The sequence below is a fragment of the Symphalangus syndactylus genome, chromosome 7 (assembly GCF_028878055.3).
Source record: "Symphalangus syndactylus isolate Jambi chromosome 7, NHGRI_mSymSyn1-v2.1_pri, whole genome shotgun sequence".
Taxonomy (NCBI): domain Eukaryota; kingdom Metazoa; phylum Chordata; class Mammalia; order Primates; family Hylobatidae; genus Symphalangus; species Symphalangus syndactylus.
Genome location: NC_072429.2, coordinates 14,626,831 through 14,644,815, shown reverse-complemented (window position 1 = coordinate 14,644,815; position 17,985 = coordinate 14,626,831). Strand labels below are relative to the sequence as shown.

At 51.0% G+C, this 17,985-nt stretch overlaps 1 protein-coding gene across 1 annotated transcript in view; it reads right to left on the bottom strand.

Annotated features, from left to right (window-relative positions):
• The window catches only part of STK10 (serine/threonine kinase 10), a 137,658-nt gene that overhangs the window by 40,157 nt on the left and 79,516 nt on the right, over positions 1-17,985 (bottom strand). Inside the window, exons 8-10 of the mRNA XM_055285244.2 lie at positions 12,598-12,732; positions 9,277-9,825; positions 6,117-6,247 (exon numbers count right to left, since the gene is read on the bottom strand). Of these exons, the coding sequence (XP_055141219.1) occupies positions 6,117-6,247; positions 9,277-9,825; positions 12,598-12,732 (815 nt within the window). The remainder of the gene's footprint in view (positions 1-6,116; positions 6,248-9,276; positions 9,826-12,597; positions 12,733-17,985) is intronic.

Genomic DNA, 17,985 nt, shown 5'->3' with positions numbered 1-17,985 from the left:
TGTCTCAAAAAATAAATAAATAAATAAGCCGGGCACGGTGGCTCAACCCTGCACTTTGGAAGGCTGAGGCAGGCGGATCACAAGGTCAGGAGATCGAGACCATCCTGGCTAACACGGTGAAACCCCGTCTCTACTAAAAATACAAAAAATTAGCCGGGCGTGGTGGCGGGCGCCTGTAGTCCCAGCTACTCGGGAGGCTGAGGAAGGAGAATGGCGTGAGCCCGAGAGGCAGAGCTTGTAGTGAGCCGAAGCTTGTAGTGAGCCAAGATTGCACCACTGCACTCTATCCTGGGCGACAGAGCAAGACTGTCTCAAAAAAAAAAAAAAAAGTAATAATAATAATAATATTTATGAACAGCTATGGAATAATCTCTAGGTAAATAAAAAGCAAGACATTAAAGAATAGGTCTGTTATGCCACTTTATCTGGGAGAAAAAAGGACAACAATATGTCTCTGTACACACATATATGTATTGTTTACTTTTCTAGTATCTCTGGAGGGATTAAACCATAAAACACTAACACAGGAAAGGGAACTGGATTTCTGGTAGGAAAATGAGGGAAGGAAATTTTTCACTGTTTATCTTCTTTCTTTTTTTTTTAAATTTTGAACCATGACCTTATACAGGTCAAGTATCCTTTACTGAAAAAGTTTGGAACCAGAAGTGTTTTGGGTTTCAGATTTTTTTAGGTTTTAGAATATTATACTTACTGAACAAGCATCCCTAATCTGAAAATCTGAAGTCCGAAATGTTCCAGTGAGAATTTGATGTCAGTGCTCAAAAAGTTGCAGATTTTGGAGCATTTTGGATTTTGGATTTTTTGATTTGGGATGTTCAACCTTTATTACCTGCTAAAAAATATATAATAAAAATTTTACATAGGTCATGCGTGATGGCCCATGCCTATAATCCCAGCACTCTGGGAGGCTGATTTGGGAGGATCACTTGAGCTCAGGAGTTCAAGACCAGCCTGGGCAACATAGCGAGACCTCGTCTCTGCCAAAAAATCAAAAAATTAGCCAGGCATGGTGGTGCATGTGGGTGGTCTCAGCTACTTAAAAGGCTGAGGCCAGAAGATTGCTTGAGCCCAGGAGGTCCAGGCTGCAGTGAACTGTGACTATGCTGCTTACACTCCAGCCTGAGAAACAGAGCAAGATCCTGTGTTAAAAAAAGAAAAAAAAACTGACCTAAGCCACATGCCCTAATTATATATATATATAGTCAGTGTGTGCATGTGTGTACTCACAGAAAAAATATTGGAGGGATAAGCCCCAAGTGTTAACTATGTTTCTTTTTTTTTGAGATGGAGTCTTGCTCTGTCGCCCAGGCTGGAGTACAGTGGCGCAATCTCGGCTCACTGCAAGCTCTGCCTCCTGGGTTCACGCCATTCTGCTACCTCAGCCTCCCGAGTAGCTGGGACTACAGGTGCCCACCACCACGCCCGGCTAATTTTTTGTGTAGTTTTAGTAGAGACGGGGTTTCACCATGTTAGCCAGGATGGTCTCTATCTCCTGACCTTGTGATCTGCCCACCTTGGCCTCCCGAAGTGCTGGGATTACAGGTGTGAGCCACTGCACCCAGCCAACCATGTTTCTTAATGAGCAAATCCATTAAAAATTGATATGTAGGCCAGGTGCGGTGGCTCACACCTGTAATCCCAGCACTTTGGGAGGCCGAGGCTGGTGGATCATTTGAGGTCAGGAGTTCTAAACCAGCCTGGCCAACATGGTGAAAACCCATCTCTACTAAAAATACAGAAATTAGCCAGGTGCGGTGGTGCACACCTGTAATCCCAGCCACTCAGGAGGCTGAGGCAGGAGAATGGTTTGAACCTGGGAGGCAGAGGTTGCAGTGAGCCAAGATTGTACAACTGCACTCCAGCCTGGGGGACAGAGTGAGACTCTGTTTCAAAAAAAAAAAAAAAGAAAAGAAAGAATTGCTATGTATCATTTATATAATCAGAAAAAAAGAAAAAAATCAAACTACTACAGAAAGAACCTGGGCCTCCTGACTGAACTGGGGGCTCCGTGAGGCCTGTGTGCTAGTCCAGTGCGGCACCATGCTGATTCCCATGAGGCCACGCTCTGACCCCAGCGGCCTTCCTCATGCCTCAGAGGGGCCATAACTGCTCACAGAACTGCCCCCCAAGAGCAGCACAAGGAGGGGTTGGGCAGTTGCAGTGAGGCCAAGCACATTCTCCGGGGTCACAGTGCCCCTGTCTGAATCTAGGCTCAGTCAGCTTTCCAGCTGGGTGCCCTCTCGGGGAGTCACTCATCCTTGTGGGACTCATTCCCTCCTCTGCAAAATGAGGCTAACAATCTTTACCCCTTGGGTCCTTTGAGGGATAAATGAGATGACACAGGTAAAGTGCCCAAGTGGCACATGACCAGCACTCTGTAAGAGGCAACTGCTCGAAGTCTACCAAGGAAGAAGAGGCAATGGCTGCCTGCCTCTGGGAAAAGCCAGAGGCGCTTTCTACAGCCACAGAGGGAAGACTGAGCCTCTGCTTTTCTGGAAAGCGAGAAGAGAGAAGACAGTTTTTGAGAGTGTTAAAGAGGAAATGGAAATCCTGACTCAAGAGAAACTAAGGTTTAGAGAAGAACTGACAAAAAGCATAAAAAGGAGTACAGAAAGAAGGCAGGCAGCCAGCTCCGGCACTCCCTGGCCCACCTGTGCTCTCAGAAGGAAAGGCAAGCAAAGAGAAGGCTGAGGCTCAAGAGCAAGGGAACGGCAGAAGCGGTTTTAGGGAAAGACAGGAGGAACTCTGCCCGGAAGCCTCGTCAGTCTGAGAATGTGATAAATGCTAAGCCACATGCTTCAAAAGCCTAGGTGTGACCCAATTCTCCAAAAACGCCAGGGGTCAGGTATGACCAGGGGCCTGGGCCAGCAGGGGATGATCAGGGCCTTCCACACCCCTGTGGTCTGGCGGCCTGGCCTGGTTTACAGGTGCTCAGACCTCCAGACCACGGCAGGCAAACGAGAAAATCCTGGTTCCTGACGAGCACCTCTTCACCTCCTCGAGGTCTCACCTTTTGACCCTGAGTAGCACACAGCTGCTCTGCTCAGGAGGGTGGGGACCCACAGCCAGGGCCAGAGAGCACTGCTTCTCCATGGGGTGTGGCCAATCTAGAATTTATCCCTGAGAACTTCAATTGCCCAGAGGGGAGGTGATGGAAACTCAGTTCTTGAGGTTGAAGCTCAGAGTCCAGGGTGCCTCTCAGGTGACCATTAGAACAGAAGAAGGTGGTGTCATCTGCCAAAGCAACCTGCGCCCTAGCCTCCCGACCCACACAGATGACACCAGTGTGTGTGTGTGTGTGTGTGTGTGTGTGTGTGTGTGTGTGTATGCAGATACACTAGTGAAAAGTCTGTTTTTCCTCCCCCTGTCTCCTAGAGAGAGGGAGAAGTGATCCAGAACATCTAAAACTACTTTTATTTGGTTTTGGCTTATTTATTTATTTATTTATTCTTATTTTTATGTTTTTTGAGACAGAATCTCACTCTGTCGCCCAGGCTGGAGTGTAGTGACACAATCTCGGCTCACTGCAACCTCTGCCTCCTGGGTTCAAGTGATTCTCCTGTCTCAGCCTCCCAAGTAGCTGGGATTACAGACGCCCGCCACCACGGCTGGCTAATTTTTGTAGTTTTAGTACAGACCAGGTTTTGCCATGTTGGCCAGGCTTGTCTTGAACTCCTGACCTTAGGCGATCCACTCGCCTAGGCCTCCCAAAGTGCTGGGATTACAGGTGTGAGCCACTGCACCTGGCCTATGCTTTTTTTTTTTTTTTACAATTTATTTTTTAAATTTATTTTTGAGCAACAGGGTCTTGCTCTGTTGCCCAGGCTGGAGTGTGGTGGCATGAACGCAGCTCACTGTAGCCTTGACCTCCTAGGCTCAAGTGATCCTCCCACTTCAGCCTCCCGAGTAGCTGGGACTACAGGCATGTGCCCAGCTAATTTTAGAATTTTTTGTAGAGACACTATGTTGCCCAGATGGTCTCGAACTCCTGGGCTCAAGCGATCCTCTCACTTCAGCCTCCCAAAGTGCTGAAATTACAAGTGTGTGCTGCTGTGCCCGGCTGCATGCTTATGCTTTTAAAAAAATACGAATATTAGGCCAGGCGCAGTGGCTCACACCTGTAATTCCAGCACTTTGGGAGGCAGAGGCGGGCGGATCACAAGGTCAGGAGTTTGAGACCAGCCTGGCCAATATGGTGAAACCCCGTCTCTGCTAAAAATACAAAAATTAGCCGGGCGTGGTGGCGGGCACCTGTAGTCCCAGCTACTCAGGAGGCTAAGGCAGGAGAATTGCTTGAACCCGGGAGGCAGAGGTTGCACTGAACTGAGATCGTACCAATGCACTCCAGCCTGAGTGACAGAGCGAGACTCCATCTCAAAAAATAAATACAAATTAATTAATTAATTAAAAATGTTTAAATTCACATGTATAAAAATATGCGATTAATGTTCTAGAAATTTTCTCTACACTAATCATGAGTTTACCCTGCAAAGGCTGGCCCCCAGGGGACTCCGTGGCTCCATGGCTTCCCTAAGTGTTAAGCTCCCCCAGCCCCTGCCAGCCACATGGTCCCGTGAAACCTGAAGGAATTCTCACACAGACAGACCCAGTTAGAATCTCAGCTTTACCCCCGCCTGCCTACCTGGAAGACCCAGGGCAAGTGACTTACTTGCCCAGAAATAGTGTTTCTTCATTTGTTTACAAAATGTGGAAATAGGGTCTCCCGAAGGAGGGCTGTAAGTGGGGGATGAACAACAGAAAAGTATAAAGATGGATCCTAGCAAACAGCTTTGCCTCACACCTTCCTCCCTGTCCCAATCCTTCGCCAGCTCACTGGTTTTGCCTCCAAAATGTAGGTCAAATCTGACCGTGTTTTTCCCTCTTCCCGGCCACTGCCCCAGCCTGAGCCCAGGGCCTGCTAATCCCAGTCAAGATCTCCCTGTCTCCCTCCACCAGTCCCTTAAACAAGCTGAGTAGTTATTCCTCAGGGCCTCAGCAATTGCAATTTCCCCTGGGCTCCCCCAGCTCTCCTGCCCTCATCCTTTAGGCCTGGCTCAGGGGCTTCCCTTGGAGCAGCCTCCCCCACTCCAAGCACTCACCATCATGTCACCTGTTACCTCTTGCATGGCATGTACCACAGTCAGGGATTATCTTGTGTACTGTATGTTGGCCCATTAGGTGTAAGTTCTACAAGGGCAATGGCCTTATCTATTTGGATCACCACCTTGTCTCCAACCTGGTGGGTTGGTGGATACATGGATGGATGGATGGATGGATGGATGGATGGATGGATAGATGGATGGTTAGGTAGATAGGTGGAGGGCTGAATGGGTAGATGGGTGGGTGGGTGGATGGATGACTGGGTGGATGATTGGGTGGACAGATGGAAAGGTAGATAGGGAGTAGGTAAATAGATGGACGGGTAGATAAATGGATGGAAGGATAAATGGATGGATGGGTGATTGGGTAGATGGATAGATAAAACAGATGGATAATTGGGCAGATGGAGTGAAGGATGGAATGGTGAGTGAGCAGATGGATGGTTAGGTGGATAGATGGAAGGTGAATGAGTGGGTAGATAAATGAGTGGATGAGTGGATGGATGGATGGATGGATGAATGGATGGGTGAATGGTTGGGTGAATGACTGGGTGGATAGATGGATAGGCAGATAGCTGAGTAGGTAGATGGATGGGTGGATAAATGAATGGAAGGATGGATCATTAAGAGGATGGATAGATGAATGGGTGGACAGTTGGACAGATGGATGGAAAGGTGAGTTGGGTAGATAGGTGGATGGGTGGAGGGGTGAGTGGGTGGAAGGGTAGGTAGACGGATGGGTGGATAGATGAATAGGTAGATAGGTGAGTGGGTGGATAGATGGGTAAATAAATGAATGGATGAGTGGATAGATAGATGAATGGTTGGGTAGATGGGGGAGTGCAGGATCGCAGGCAAAATGAGTTTCCTTTTGTCTCCTTGATTCCCCCACTTCATGCTGTAGACAGACAGCCCTCTCACCAAAAGGACCAGTGTCCACTCCTCTTACCATAGCCCCACCCTGTTACCACCATTGGTGGCCCTTCCCAGGCTTGCCTGAGAAATCTCATCTCCTCATCCTTCTTCTCATCTTCGCTGATGATCTTGGAGGTGGTGATGCTCACCTCCACACCATCCACCACAAATTTGCGTGTCCGCTTGAGGGTTTTTTTGTGCAGTTTCGGGTCCTGGCCAGAGAAAACCATTAGACAAGTCTCAGCATTTCAGCTAAGGACCCATGGCTGTCACAGCAGGTGAGGCCACAGCTCTGCTGGGCCCACAGCTTCAGCACCACCCCCAGAGAGATGTGGCCATCCATCTTCCCTCTTGCCTCAATTTAACCTAGAAGCCGGGAGTTCTGAGCTTATCCCCTTGCCTTTCCCTGATCTCAGCCTTCAGAAACTGTGCTGAGGCCTCCCCTACCTTGCTGCCAGCACCTCTCATGCATCCAGGACATGGTGTCAGAAAGAGCTGCGTTCTTGCCAGGCACAGTCGCTTACGCCTGTAATCCCAGCACTTTGGGAGGCCGAGGCAGGCGGATCACGAGGTCAGGAGTTCGAGACCAGCCTGGCCAACACAGTGAAACCCTGTCTCTACTAAAAATACAAAAAGTCGCCAGGCATGGTGGCAGGCACCTGTAATCCCAGCTACTTGGGAGGCTGAGGCAGGAGAATCACTTGAACCCAGGAGGTGGAGTTTGTAGTGAGCTGAGATCATGCCACTGCACTCCAGCCTGGGCCATACAGCTAGACTCCATCTCAAAAAAAAAAAAAAAAAAGAGCTGCGTTCTAACCCTCACTCCACCACTTACTTGCTCTGTGTCTCTGGGCCAGCCTCTTGTCCTGTCTGAGCCTCAGCTTCCTCACTTGTTCAGGGAGGATAGTCACACTACTTGCCTCCCGGGGTGGTTGTGAAGATTCAATGAGAGAACACATGGTGGGCACACAGAGCAGTGCCCGCTCCCAGCGTGTGTTCCATGCTTGGCATTTCTTTCTGACAGTTATTACTGCAGACCACACACAACCCTCGTGCATGGTCCCAAAATCCAAAGGAGCCCGAAAACCAAAGGCTGTTTTCATAACTGGTTTGGTAGCCAAAGCTGACCTAGCCTGAACTCCCCACCTGCTGGGAGTCATCGTGACATTATGCATAATCATCATCTTTTCCTGTGAGTAATTGCACACGCCACAAGTGATTGTGCAGGTGCCACCTGGAATCCTGGAGGTGTCAGTGTGTCATAATACGTGCTACCCTCTGGAAGTTCTCAGCTCTGATTCTGAAGGTGTCCCCATAACCCTCCTGCTCTGCCCACTGCCTCTGCCTCTTGGCTGGTTTCAAAGGCTCTTTATTTTATTTTTATTTTTTGAGATGGAGTCTCACTCTGTCGCCCGGGCTGGAGTGCAGTGGCGCAATCTCAGCTCACTGCAACCTCCACCTCCCGGGTTCAAGTGATTCTCCTGCCTTAGCCTCCTGAGTGGCTGGGATTACAGGCACGCGCCACCACGCCCAGCTAATTTTTTAATTTTTTTTTAGTAGAGACAGGGTTTCACCATGTTGGTAAGGCTGGTCTCAAACTCCTGACCTCATGATCCACCCTCCTCGGCCTCCCAAAGTGCTGGGATTACAGGCGTGAGCCACGGTGCCCGGCCCAAAGACTCTTTTTGGTGTAGCCCGGCCCTGCCTTCCTAACGCAGGGCCTCCCAACCCCTGAAAGAGGAGTGAGGAGCCAGCGTGGCAGGTCTCTTGACCCCTTGAAATCTATGCTGAGCTCTACTCCTGCTGAGTCCAGAGGGGCAGACTGTTTTTGCTCCCTGAGGTCTGGGCCCCCGTCTCCTGCCCATGGCACCTCGCCCAGGGGCTCTGGACAGCATCAGCATGGACCCAGCATGCCTGACTCTCATCTCTCTACGGTGACCAGCTCACATGTGCCAGGACCCAGTCAGGATGGGTCAGACCAGCAGTGAGAAGTAGAGGCTGGCAGGAGCGAGAGCAGAGGGGAAGAAATGACACCCACAGCCACAGCCCTCTGCCGAGAACTGCTCCTGGCCAGGGGGCCTCCATCCCTGAAGGAACAGGCTCCTAGTCACGCCAGGGGGTGCTGGTGCAGTGGGGGACTCTCATCCCAACAGCCTGAGGTCCCTGACACAATGCAGTCAACCAGAAACATTCTCCACAGCCTTGAGAAGAGCAGGCGAGCCCTGCTCTAGGTGGGTCTGTCTCATTAAAAAAACAAATAAAAACACCTTTTTTTCACTTAGTGTCTTCAGGAAGAGAAGTGGCAGGATGCCCGTCCTGAGGAAGACGCTGCTCACAGGTAACAGCTGCTGTGCATGCTTGTCACGGTGGCCTGTTGGAACTGTGCTTCCCTTCCCTGCCTAAAGCTGATTGGCCGTTGCGGCTCCTGTCACTCCTCTTTGCTTAAGCAAATATGTTCGAGTCTCTACTGCATGTTTTTCACCAAGTACATTTGGGAAGGAAAAACAAAATCATGCAGTACTTCCTCTAAAATGAGCTTTGGGTAGAGGGTCAGGTGACCCATGGTGAGTTTAGTAACACCCTGGGATTTATCGGGGAGGCCAGGAAAGGAGTCAGCGCCTTCCAGCTGCCTAAGAAGGTGGCCATCGCTCCCACTGGGAAAGTTGAGAGTTTGGAGCCTGGGGTCTGTCCATCTTCCCACTCCTACCTGGCCCTGGGCTGCCTCCTCACTCCTCTGAGCCTCCATCTGATTACCTGTAAAACGAGGATGAAGGAGCCTGTCTGTCCTTTTTAAACCGCGAGTACAGGGTTCGCCTCAAGCCCAGGCCTCCAGTGCGGTGGTGGCTATTGTCATTCACGACACTGCCCACCTCCAGAAAGGCCCCGGGGGCAGGGAAGACGGCTTTGAGCTGTTGCTTTAGTTGGATTTACCAGTTATCAGCTGGGTCTCGTGGCTGACCTCCGGATGACAGAACTTCACTTGTAGCTAAGGCCTAAGAGTTCTCTCTCCCAAATTTTACCAGGGCCTTTTACCAAGCTTTGAAATTTAAACCCAAATCAACTGCTTTACGTTCCTAAATCCCACACTGAACCCAGATATTTTGGAGATTAAACTATGAGTCAAACCCAAAACTCCCTAATGAACCGTTTAAAATGCAAGGAAGCCCCTAAATGCTTTTGAAACCAAAATGGAGCCTGCAACGGTCTTGCTGCAAGCCCGTGGTGGGAGAGGCGGTGTTACCTTGATGGACAGAGAGCCCATCTCTTTGTTCAGCGACAGGTCAGCGGAGAGATTGGTACCGTAGTCCATGCTCTCAGAGGTGCAGAGGCTGCTGCAGTCCGAGTCCCTCTTGGAAGGGCCTGGAGCTGCCTGGGCAGGTGGCTCCAGGCTGCCATTGGCCAGCTTCTCCCCACCCAAGGTCTCCAGGGCGCTGCTGTTGGGCCGGCTCTGGCTGGCCTTTTGAGATCTGTTGGATGCTGGGCTGAGGTCCCCACCCTGCTCAGCGACTTGCTTCTCCTGGGCTACCTGGATTCTGGCATCCATTGACACGGGTCGAGACTTCCGCAGGGGCACAGGCACTGCCACGCAGTTCTCATTTCCAGGGGCCACGACTGGGGGACTGGTGGTTTGGAGGGATCCGTCCCCAGAGGGCTGGCTGCAGGGCTCATTCACACTGTCCTGAGACTGGCTGGGTGCCAGCGGGGTGGAAGGTGACTCCTGGAGAGGCTTGTTAGCGTTGAGGCTTGGCGGACTCACCTCAGAGGAGTTCTGAGTATGGTTCTCCAGGGTCTAGAAAAAAAAAAAAGATAGTCAAGGCCATGCTGCTGTATGTTCAAGGCAAGAGTCAGAGATGCAGTGGAGAAAGTCAGACACCCTCAAGATGAAATGGGCCAGGGCCAAGAAAGGAGAGCAGATATCTCCCTAGCCAGTCTTCACCACTCCCTATCACCTAACCATAATAAAATTACTACTTATTGTGAGGCATAGCAGTCTCCTCACTACCTCTAATCTTAGCTGAATGTAACAGCTGTTATTCCTCCTAGGAGGCAGCTGTGGCCAGCTGGCCAGCTCATGACCCATAAGGTGGAGTCAGTGGCCTCTCCATTCCAGCCAATTGTGACAACGTGGGAAAATGGCTCCCCTGTGGCCAAACCTTCCCAGTTTTTTAATTTTAATTTTTTATTTTATTTATTTTTTTTTTGAGACAGGGTCTTGCTCTGTCACCCAGGCTGGAGTGCAGTGGTGCCATCTTGGCTCAATGCAACCTCCACCTCCTAGGCTCCCACCTGGGAGTGGTCCTCCCACCTCAGCCTCCCAAGAAGCCTTCCGAGTAGCTGGGACTACAGGTGCATGCCACGACACCCAGCTAATTTTTGCATTTTTCAGTAGGGACAGGGTTTCGGTATGTCACCCAGGCTGGTCTCAAACTCCTGGACTCAAGTGATCTGCCGGCCTCAGCCTCCCAAAGTGTTGGGATTAGAGGTGTGTGCCACCGCACCTGGCCAAACCTTCCAATTTTTTTTTTTTTTTTTTTTTTTGAGACGGAGTCTTGCTCTGTCGCCCAGGCTGGAGTGCAGTCGCGTGATCTCGGCTCACTGCAAGCTCCGCCTCCCAGGTTCACGCCATTCTCCTGCCTCAGCCTCCCGAGTAGATGGGACTACAGGCGCCCGCCACCACACCCGGCTAATTTTTTGTATTTTTAGTAGAGACGGGGTTTCACCGTTTTAGCCAGGATGGTCTCGATTTCCTGACCTTGTGATCCGCCTGCCTCGGCCTCCCAAAGTGCTGGGATTACAGGTGTGAGCCACCGTGCCCAGCCCAAACCTTCCGATTTTTTAAGACAAGTTTGAAATCTAGGTTTTTAATGGACATCTCTTAATTTTTAGGTGGCAACTAACACATATTTTTTTTAAAAATCATATAAAGGCCAAGCCAAGCCTGTCTGGGGACTGGATTCAGCCCTTGTGGCCACTAAGTTTTCAGCTTCATTTTTGTTTTTTAGAGTCTTTGTTGGGTGGAAAGTACTGGAAATGTTGCTATGCTAAGATGAAACAGAACATCCTTCCTGTGTATAAAACATAAACATCCAACTTGGTGAATAGAGTGAGTATCCATGTAGCCACTTTCCGGGTCAGGAGGGGACATTGCTTTGCCCCAGAGGGCCATCCCCTGCCGCCCCGACCTTCTCAGTGACAATGCTCTCCCACCTCTTGACATAGTCACTGTCCTACGGTCTCTAAGTGCTACAGGTGAGCTGTGCCTGCTTATAAACACAGTATGAATGGATTTATACTATAAGTATTCCTTTGGGTCTTGCCAGCCACTGGTTTTTAACCTCAGCTATGGCAGTTGGTGGAAGCAACTCCAATCTACCTTCTAGTCAACACCCAGAGTGATGGCTCAAAAACTCAGATCTGATTCTGTCACCTCCACACCAATACCCAGTCCCTGCCTGAAACCCTTCGGGGCTCCCAATACCCACAGGACAAAGATCAGCCTCCTGCCTGTAGACAATGAGGCTGGGTGTGAGCGCTTTCTACCTCCTCCTGGAGCCAGGCCCCACTGAGGTTCTCCTACTCCACATCCACCCCTGGCCCTGCCATCTATCGGCTCCGCCAGCCACTTCACTGTATCGATCTCAGTTTTCCTGTCTGTAAACTGGAGCTTGGTTACCCTGTGTCAGAGCTGTAGAGGGCCCGGCAGCCACCGGGGCTCCATGCATGGCTGGGGTGGTTGTGATGATTCCGCTTGCCCTGCCCCTCAGGGCTTTCCTTCTTCACCCTGGTGAGGGTCTGCACACCGGCTCCACCCAGGACTGAATTAAATTTGAGAAAGCTGCAGTGCCATCCACAGCACAAGGATGTGGGCCAGCTTCATCCCCGATGGGTAAGTCCAGCCCCTGCTTCTCTAGGCACAGGGAGCCATCTGGATGGCCACCTTATCCCTGGGAAGAGGCCTCCCCCAGCAGCAAGGCCAGGGATTACAGAGCAACAGCTTGGGCCAGAATCCAGCCCACAGACATGTTTTCCTTGGCTCAGAGGGTTTTTACAAATTTAAATTAGCTTTAATTTCAATCTAAATCCAGCAAGCACTGAAGCTGCAAAAGGGTTCCAAATGTACCCAGACATAGGTCCCCTTGGCACTGAGGGCAGCTAGAGGGGGGCCAGGGTGTTGCCTGTGGCCATATGCAGCCTCACGTATTTATCCCAAAATGAGGTAAAAACAGTCTCATTTGGTACGTGAGCCGTGACAAGAACAAAGGATGGGAAGCCATGAAATCAGTTACCAACTTTTAAAAATTGGAAGATTTCATGTGAAAATCTAGATCCCTGGTATCTCCTGGAAACTCACAGGATCGGGATCCGGCCAACACCCCCTGCTGCCTCATCCCGGCCCATGTGCCATCTTACGTTACCTGCAGCGTGGGCGTCTGCAACCTCTGAGCTGGGAAGAAATTGCCTGAGCCAGAGCCCCGGCCTTCCCTGCCCCTCCCACACCAGCAGGGTCAGCTGAGATCCCGTCCTCCCAGCCCCCGCTAAGCCCCACTCTCCCTGGCCTTACCGAGGCGGCATCCACGGCGTCCTCCTCTTCCCCCTCATCCCGGCCGTCTTCGATCTCTTCCATCACCTCGGCCTTGGCCTCAGCCACCAGCTCCCGCAGAGCCTTGTTACTGGTGATGCCGCTGACGAAGGGATGCTGAGGGGGCAAGATGCACCTAGATTAGAACCACTCTGGGGTCACGGTGGGGTGGAAGAGGCTGGGGGAGCTCACCCCACAGGGCAGAAGAGGCCAGCCTCATTCCTGAGCAAAATGTACACATGAACTTGGAGACCCAGAGACAGCCTGGAAAGTCCCAAGTGTGTTGGAAAGAAATATGCTACATACATTTTGTTGAGGAATAACATTCCCATAGCAAAGTTCACAGGTTGTAAAGCTCAATGACTTTGAGACAGTTTCACTCGTCGCCCAGGCTGGAATGCAGTGGCGCAATCTCGGCTCACTGCAACCTCCACCTACCAGATTCAAGGGATTCTCCTGCCTCAGCCTCCCAAGTAGCTGGGATTACAGGCATGCACCACCACGCCAGGCTAATTTTTTGTATTTTTAGTAGAGACGGGGTTTCACCACGTGGGCCAGGCTGGTCTCAAACTCCTGACCTTAGGTGATCCACCCGCCTCAGCCTCCCAAAGCGCTGGGATTACAGGCATGAGCCACTGTGCCCAGCCTCAATGACTTCTTACATATATATGCACCCAGCGTAACTGCCACCCAGCTCAAGATACAGAACATTTCCATCACAGGGGAAGGCTCCCGTCTCCCTTGGCAGGCAACCCCACTCCCACGCCGCCAGCCTCGGGAGCCTGCTCCTCAGCTTCCTAGAAACAGAGCATCGTGTGTGCAGTCTTTCGCGCTGGCTTCCTTTACTCAGCATCATGACTGTGAGATTCACCTACATTGTCGCCTATTTCGGTAAACTGTTCCTGTTTTATTTCTGTGCAGGGTCTCACTGTATGACTATGGCACAGTTTGTTTATTCATCCTGCTGCTGCCGGACATCTGGGCTGTTTCCCATTTTTGGCAACTATGAATAAAGCTGCTAGAGACATTCTCGTATATGTCTTTGGGTGGACATATGTGTTTGGTTTTAAGAAAGGAAATATAAGATCTTGAGGCAGAGTGGTGTATGTTCTATTCTAGGTTTTTATACAAATGTCAGAGTCTTATTTAAAAGTGAATGTTCTTTTACGGACCTTGCAAAATGCCAAAGCAAAAGGTCTTAGTGATATTAAGTCAGTGTGAGGTATCCTGGGTGAGGGCACCCGGATGTAGCCAGGGATGTGGGATTCCTCAACCCACCACGCTCACCGAGGGCCACTGGGAAAGGAATGATGGGGTGGGGTGGGGGCATCGTGAAGCTAGAATTTGCTCATTTACAATTTACAGGAAGGCTCTGATGAAATTCACTGTTTTTACTCTCAGACAATTTATCCGGGGAGGAAGTGTCAACAAGATTGCTGGGGAAGTATTTAAATGACTAAAAAACAAATTTCTAGCACCTGGAAAACACATTCAGAATGCATATATTCATCACAAATCATTCTTATCTGTTTGTTCATTTAAAACAGTTCATTTGGCTGGGTGCAGTGGCTCAAATGATAAACAAGAGAATTCCAGATCTTGTATAGCTGAGGGTGGTGGAGGCTAAAGTCTGCAGGCAGAGGGGCCTCATTCAAGGTCAAATTCAAGCTGAGACCCAAGGGAAAGATCTGGGCACAGAGAATTCCAGGCAGAGGGAGCAGCTGGTACAAAGAAGGCCCTGAGTCTGGACTGAGCTTGCTGGGCGGCAGGAGCCATGAGACGGGCGGGATGGTGGGACACACAGGATGCAGAGGAAGGATGGGCCTTGTGTGCCGGTGAGCCACAGAGACTGTCCTCACAAGCCACCAACAGGCTGCAGTGCAGCAGTGGTACTCACTACTACCCTTTAAAGATGTCACTCTGGCTGCTTTGTACTTTTAAGAGGTCTTGAGTGGGGCGTTAAGGGTTTACTAATCATGGGAGGCAAAGTAGCATAGCAGTTAAGAGCGCTGGCTGCAGACTCTAGAACCAAGGCACCTGGTAAAATCCTGCTTCCACCAACTTGGGCAAGTCACTTAAACTTGAGCCTCAGTTTGCTCATCTATATACTAGGAGCAGCTGTTATAAGCATTATGGTAAATGCTCAGATATGGCAGCCATCATCATCATCATCACCACCACCATCATCACCTTCACCATCACCACCATCATTACCATCATCATCTTCACCACGGCCATTACCATCATCCCCATCATCACTATCACCACCATTACCACCATCACTACCATCACCATCACCTCCATCACCACTATCATCACCATCACCATGACCATTACCATCACTACCATCACCCCACCCCCCACCCCCCCACACCCCCCACAGCCCCCACACCCCCCGTCAGCAGCAGGAGCAGCAGCACAATCAGAAAATCCTGTTATGGCCGGGCACAGTGGCTCACACCTGTAATCCCAGAACTTTGGAAGGCCAAGGCGGTGGATCACCTGAGGTCAGGAGTTCAAGATCAGCCTGGCCAACATGGTGAAACCCCGTCTCTACTAAAAATAACAAAAATTAGCTGGGCATGGTGGCGCATGCCTGTAATCCCAGCTACTCGGGAGGCTGAGGCAGGAGAATCGCTTGAACCCGAGAGGCACAGGTTACAGTGAACCGAGATCATGCCACTGCACTTCAGCCTGGGCGACAGAGGAAGACTCTGTCTCAAAAACAGTAACAAAAAAAGAAAAGCCTGTTTTGCATTCCTAGCCACTCCTATTCCCTCCCACATGCCCCCAGAGCACAGCTTTTTCGAACCAAAGGTGAGAACCAAGATCCCAAAGGTTCCTAAGCTCCACATTGCACAATCTAACACAAGTGAACTTGAGCGAAACACCATAGGACACTTCACTGGAGTGGCTGAAGCAGATGCAGCAGAAATAAATAAACGCAGGCACGGGCTTCTGAAAACACCAGGTTTTCACTGGGGCATCCCATGTATTGATCAAATCAGTGGCTTTTCAGCACGGCCAGAAACTCTGCTTTCTTGAGGCAGAACCATCTGCTCCACTGCCTCCCCTGACTACCCCAGCATCCTTAGGAGGAGGAAGGAGGGCCATGGGAAAGAAAGCCTGTGATGGGCGGGTGAGCAGGGCAGCTCTGCCGGGCACCAGAGCAAGCAAGGCTGGCACACAGGGCCACCCGTCCTGTGGCTGATTAGGCCCAAACACTGTTTTACAGACTGCTCTGGGACACAAAACACAGACCACCTCCGCCACGGCATCAGCTCCTCTGCCACCAGAGATGTGTTTAGAGGCCCATTAGAGAGAGAACGGCCTGGCTGTGCTGCAAGGGAGAATCCTAGCCTGCCCCAGGTAGGCTGGTCTGGGCACACGTGTCCCCAGTGGAAGGCTAGATCACAGAGGAACTTGACTGCCCGGTCCTCTAGTAAGAGGCACCGGCTGGCTGTTCAGTGCCATCTTTGCTGAAAAAGGCCAAAATGGGTGGTGTCATACAGTTCGCCAACTGGCACCTGCCCTCTAGCCAGGGCCTCCCCTGCCATCTAAACAGACGTCCTTTCCAAGAACTCGAGCCTGCTTTACCTCTATGTGCTTAGAAACCATCAGCCAGAAGGGTCCTATACTCCAAGATGGGCTTTAAAAAACGCCAAAAAGCCTGGGCATGGTGGCCCACACCTGTAATCCCAGCACTTTGGGAGCCCGAGGCAGGCGGATCACTTGAGGTCAGGAGTTCAAGACCACCCTGGCCAACATGGCAAAACTCCACCTCTACTGAAAATACAAAAATTAGCCGGGTGTGGCGGCAGGCGTCTGTAATCCCAGCTACTCGGGAGCCTGAAGCAGGAGAACTGCTTGAACCCAGGAGGCGGAGATTGCAGTGAACGGAGATCAGGCCACTGTACTCCAGCCTGGGCGACACAATGAGACTCCATTTCAAAAAAATAAAAATAAAAATAAAACACCTAATAACACTCGCAGTTTTCAGGCACTGGCATCTCTCTTTCAATCCTTTCTCCCTCCCTTCTGGTTTCCTTCTCTCCCTCTCTCTCTCTTTCATTCGGAGAGGCAGCTTACCAGAGAGGTCAAGAGCACAGACTCTTGAACCCCAGTGGATCAGAACCCAGCTCTGTGGCTTACAGGCTGTGTGACCTTGTGCTGGCTACCTCACTGCTGTGTGCCTCCGTTTTGCCATCTGCTCAATGGAGAGCTGAACAGCACCTACTTCAGAGCGTTGGTATGAGGATTAAATTAGGGGACATTTGCTAAGTATTTAGAATAGTACCTGGCGTGGAGAAAGGGTTACGTAACAGTTTGTTAGGTCAAAATAAGTCAATTTTGGCCGGGCGTGGTGGCTCACACCTGTAATCCCAGCACTTTGGGAGGCCTAGGCGGGCAGATCTCCTCAGGTCAGGAGTTCAAGACCAGCCTGGCCAACATGGTGAAACCCCATCTCTACTAAAAACACAAAAATTACCCAGGCGTGGTGGTGCGTCCCTGTAATCCCAACTACTTGGGAGGCTGAGACAGGAGGATCACTTGAACCCAGGGGGTGGAGGTTGCGGTGAGCCAAGATAGCTCCACTGCACTTCAGCCTAGAGACACGGCGAGACTCCATCTCCAAAAAAAAAAAAAAAAGTCAATTTAGCAAATATTTGCTGAGGGCTCTCTATATACCAGGCACTGTTCCTGGGGCCTATCAGTGAACAAAACAAAGATGCTGTCCTCGGGGCACTGACATGCCGGGCAGGGAGCTTGACAACAAACCTAATAAGCAAGCGAGTTATATCCTGAGTGCCATGTGCCATGGAAGAAGGAAGAAGTAGGGCAGGGAAAGGGGACTGGGAATGTGGGGAGTGTAGTGGGTTTGTAATTTCATGTGGGTGGTTGGGGGAGGCCTCATTAGAGCAATGACTTGAAGAGGGAGAGTCAGTCACAGAGGGATCCGGAGGAAGGCCATTCCGGGCAGCATGGACAGCCAGTGCCAAGGCCCTGAGGCAGGAACATGCCGTGTTCAGAGCACAGCAAGGGGGCTGGGCAGGCTGGAGCAGAGTGAGGCTGGAGTGTGGGAGCGAGAGGGGCGAGGGGGTCAGAAGGGTGGGGGGCGGATCACACAGCACTCTAAGGGGCCCTGAGACTCTGGGTTTTCCCTAGAGTGAAATGGGAGCCACTGGGGAGCTTTGGCCAGGGGAGGACATGAGCTGGCCCCTGTTGAGAAGGTTCACTCTGGCTGCTGCGCTCAGCCCAGAGCCAACGGAGAGGGCAGGGGACCAGCAAGGAGGCAGCAGCCCAAGTGAGAAGTGGTGGCGGCCCAGGTGGTGGCTGCAATGGAGGGGCGGGAAATGGCTGAAGTCTAGG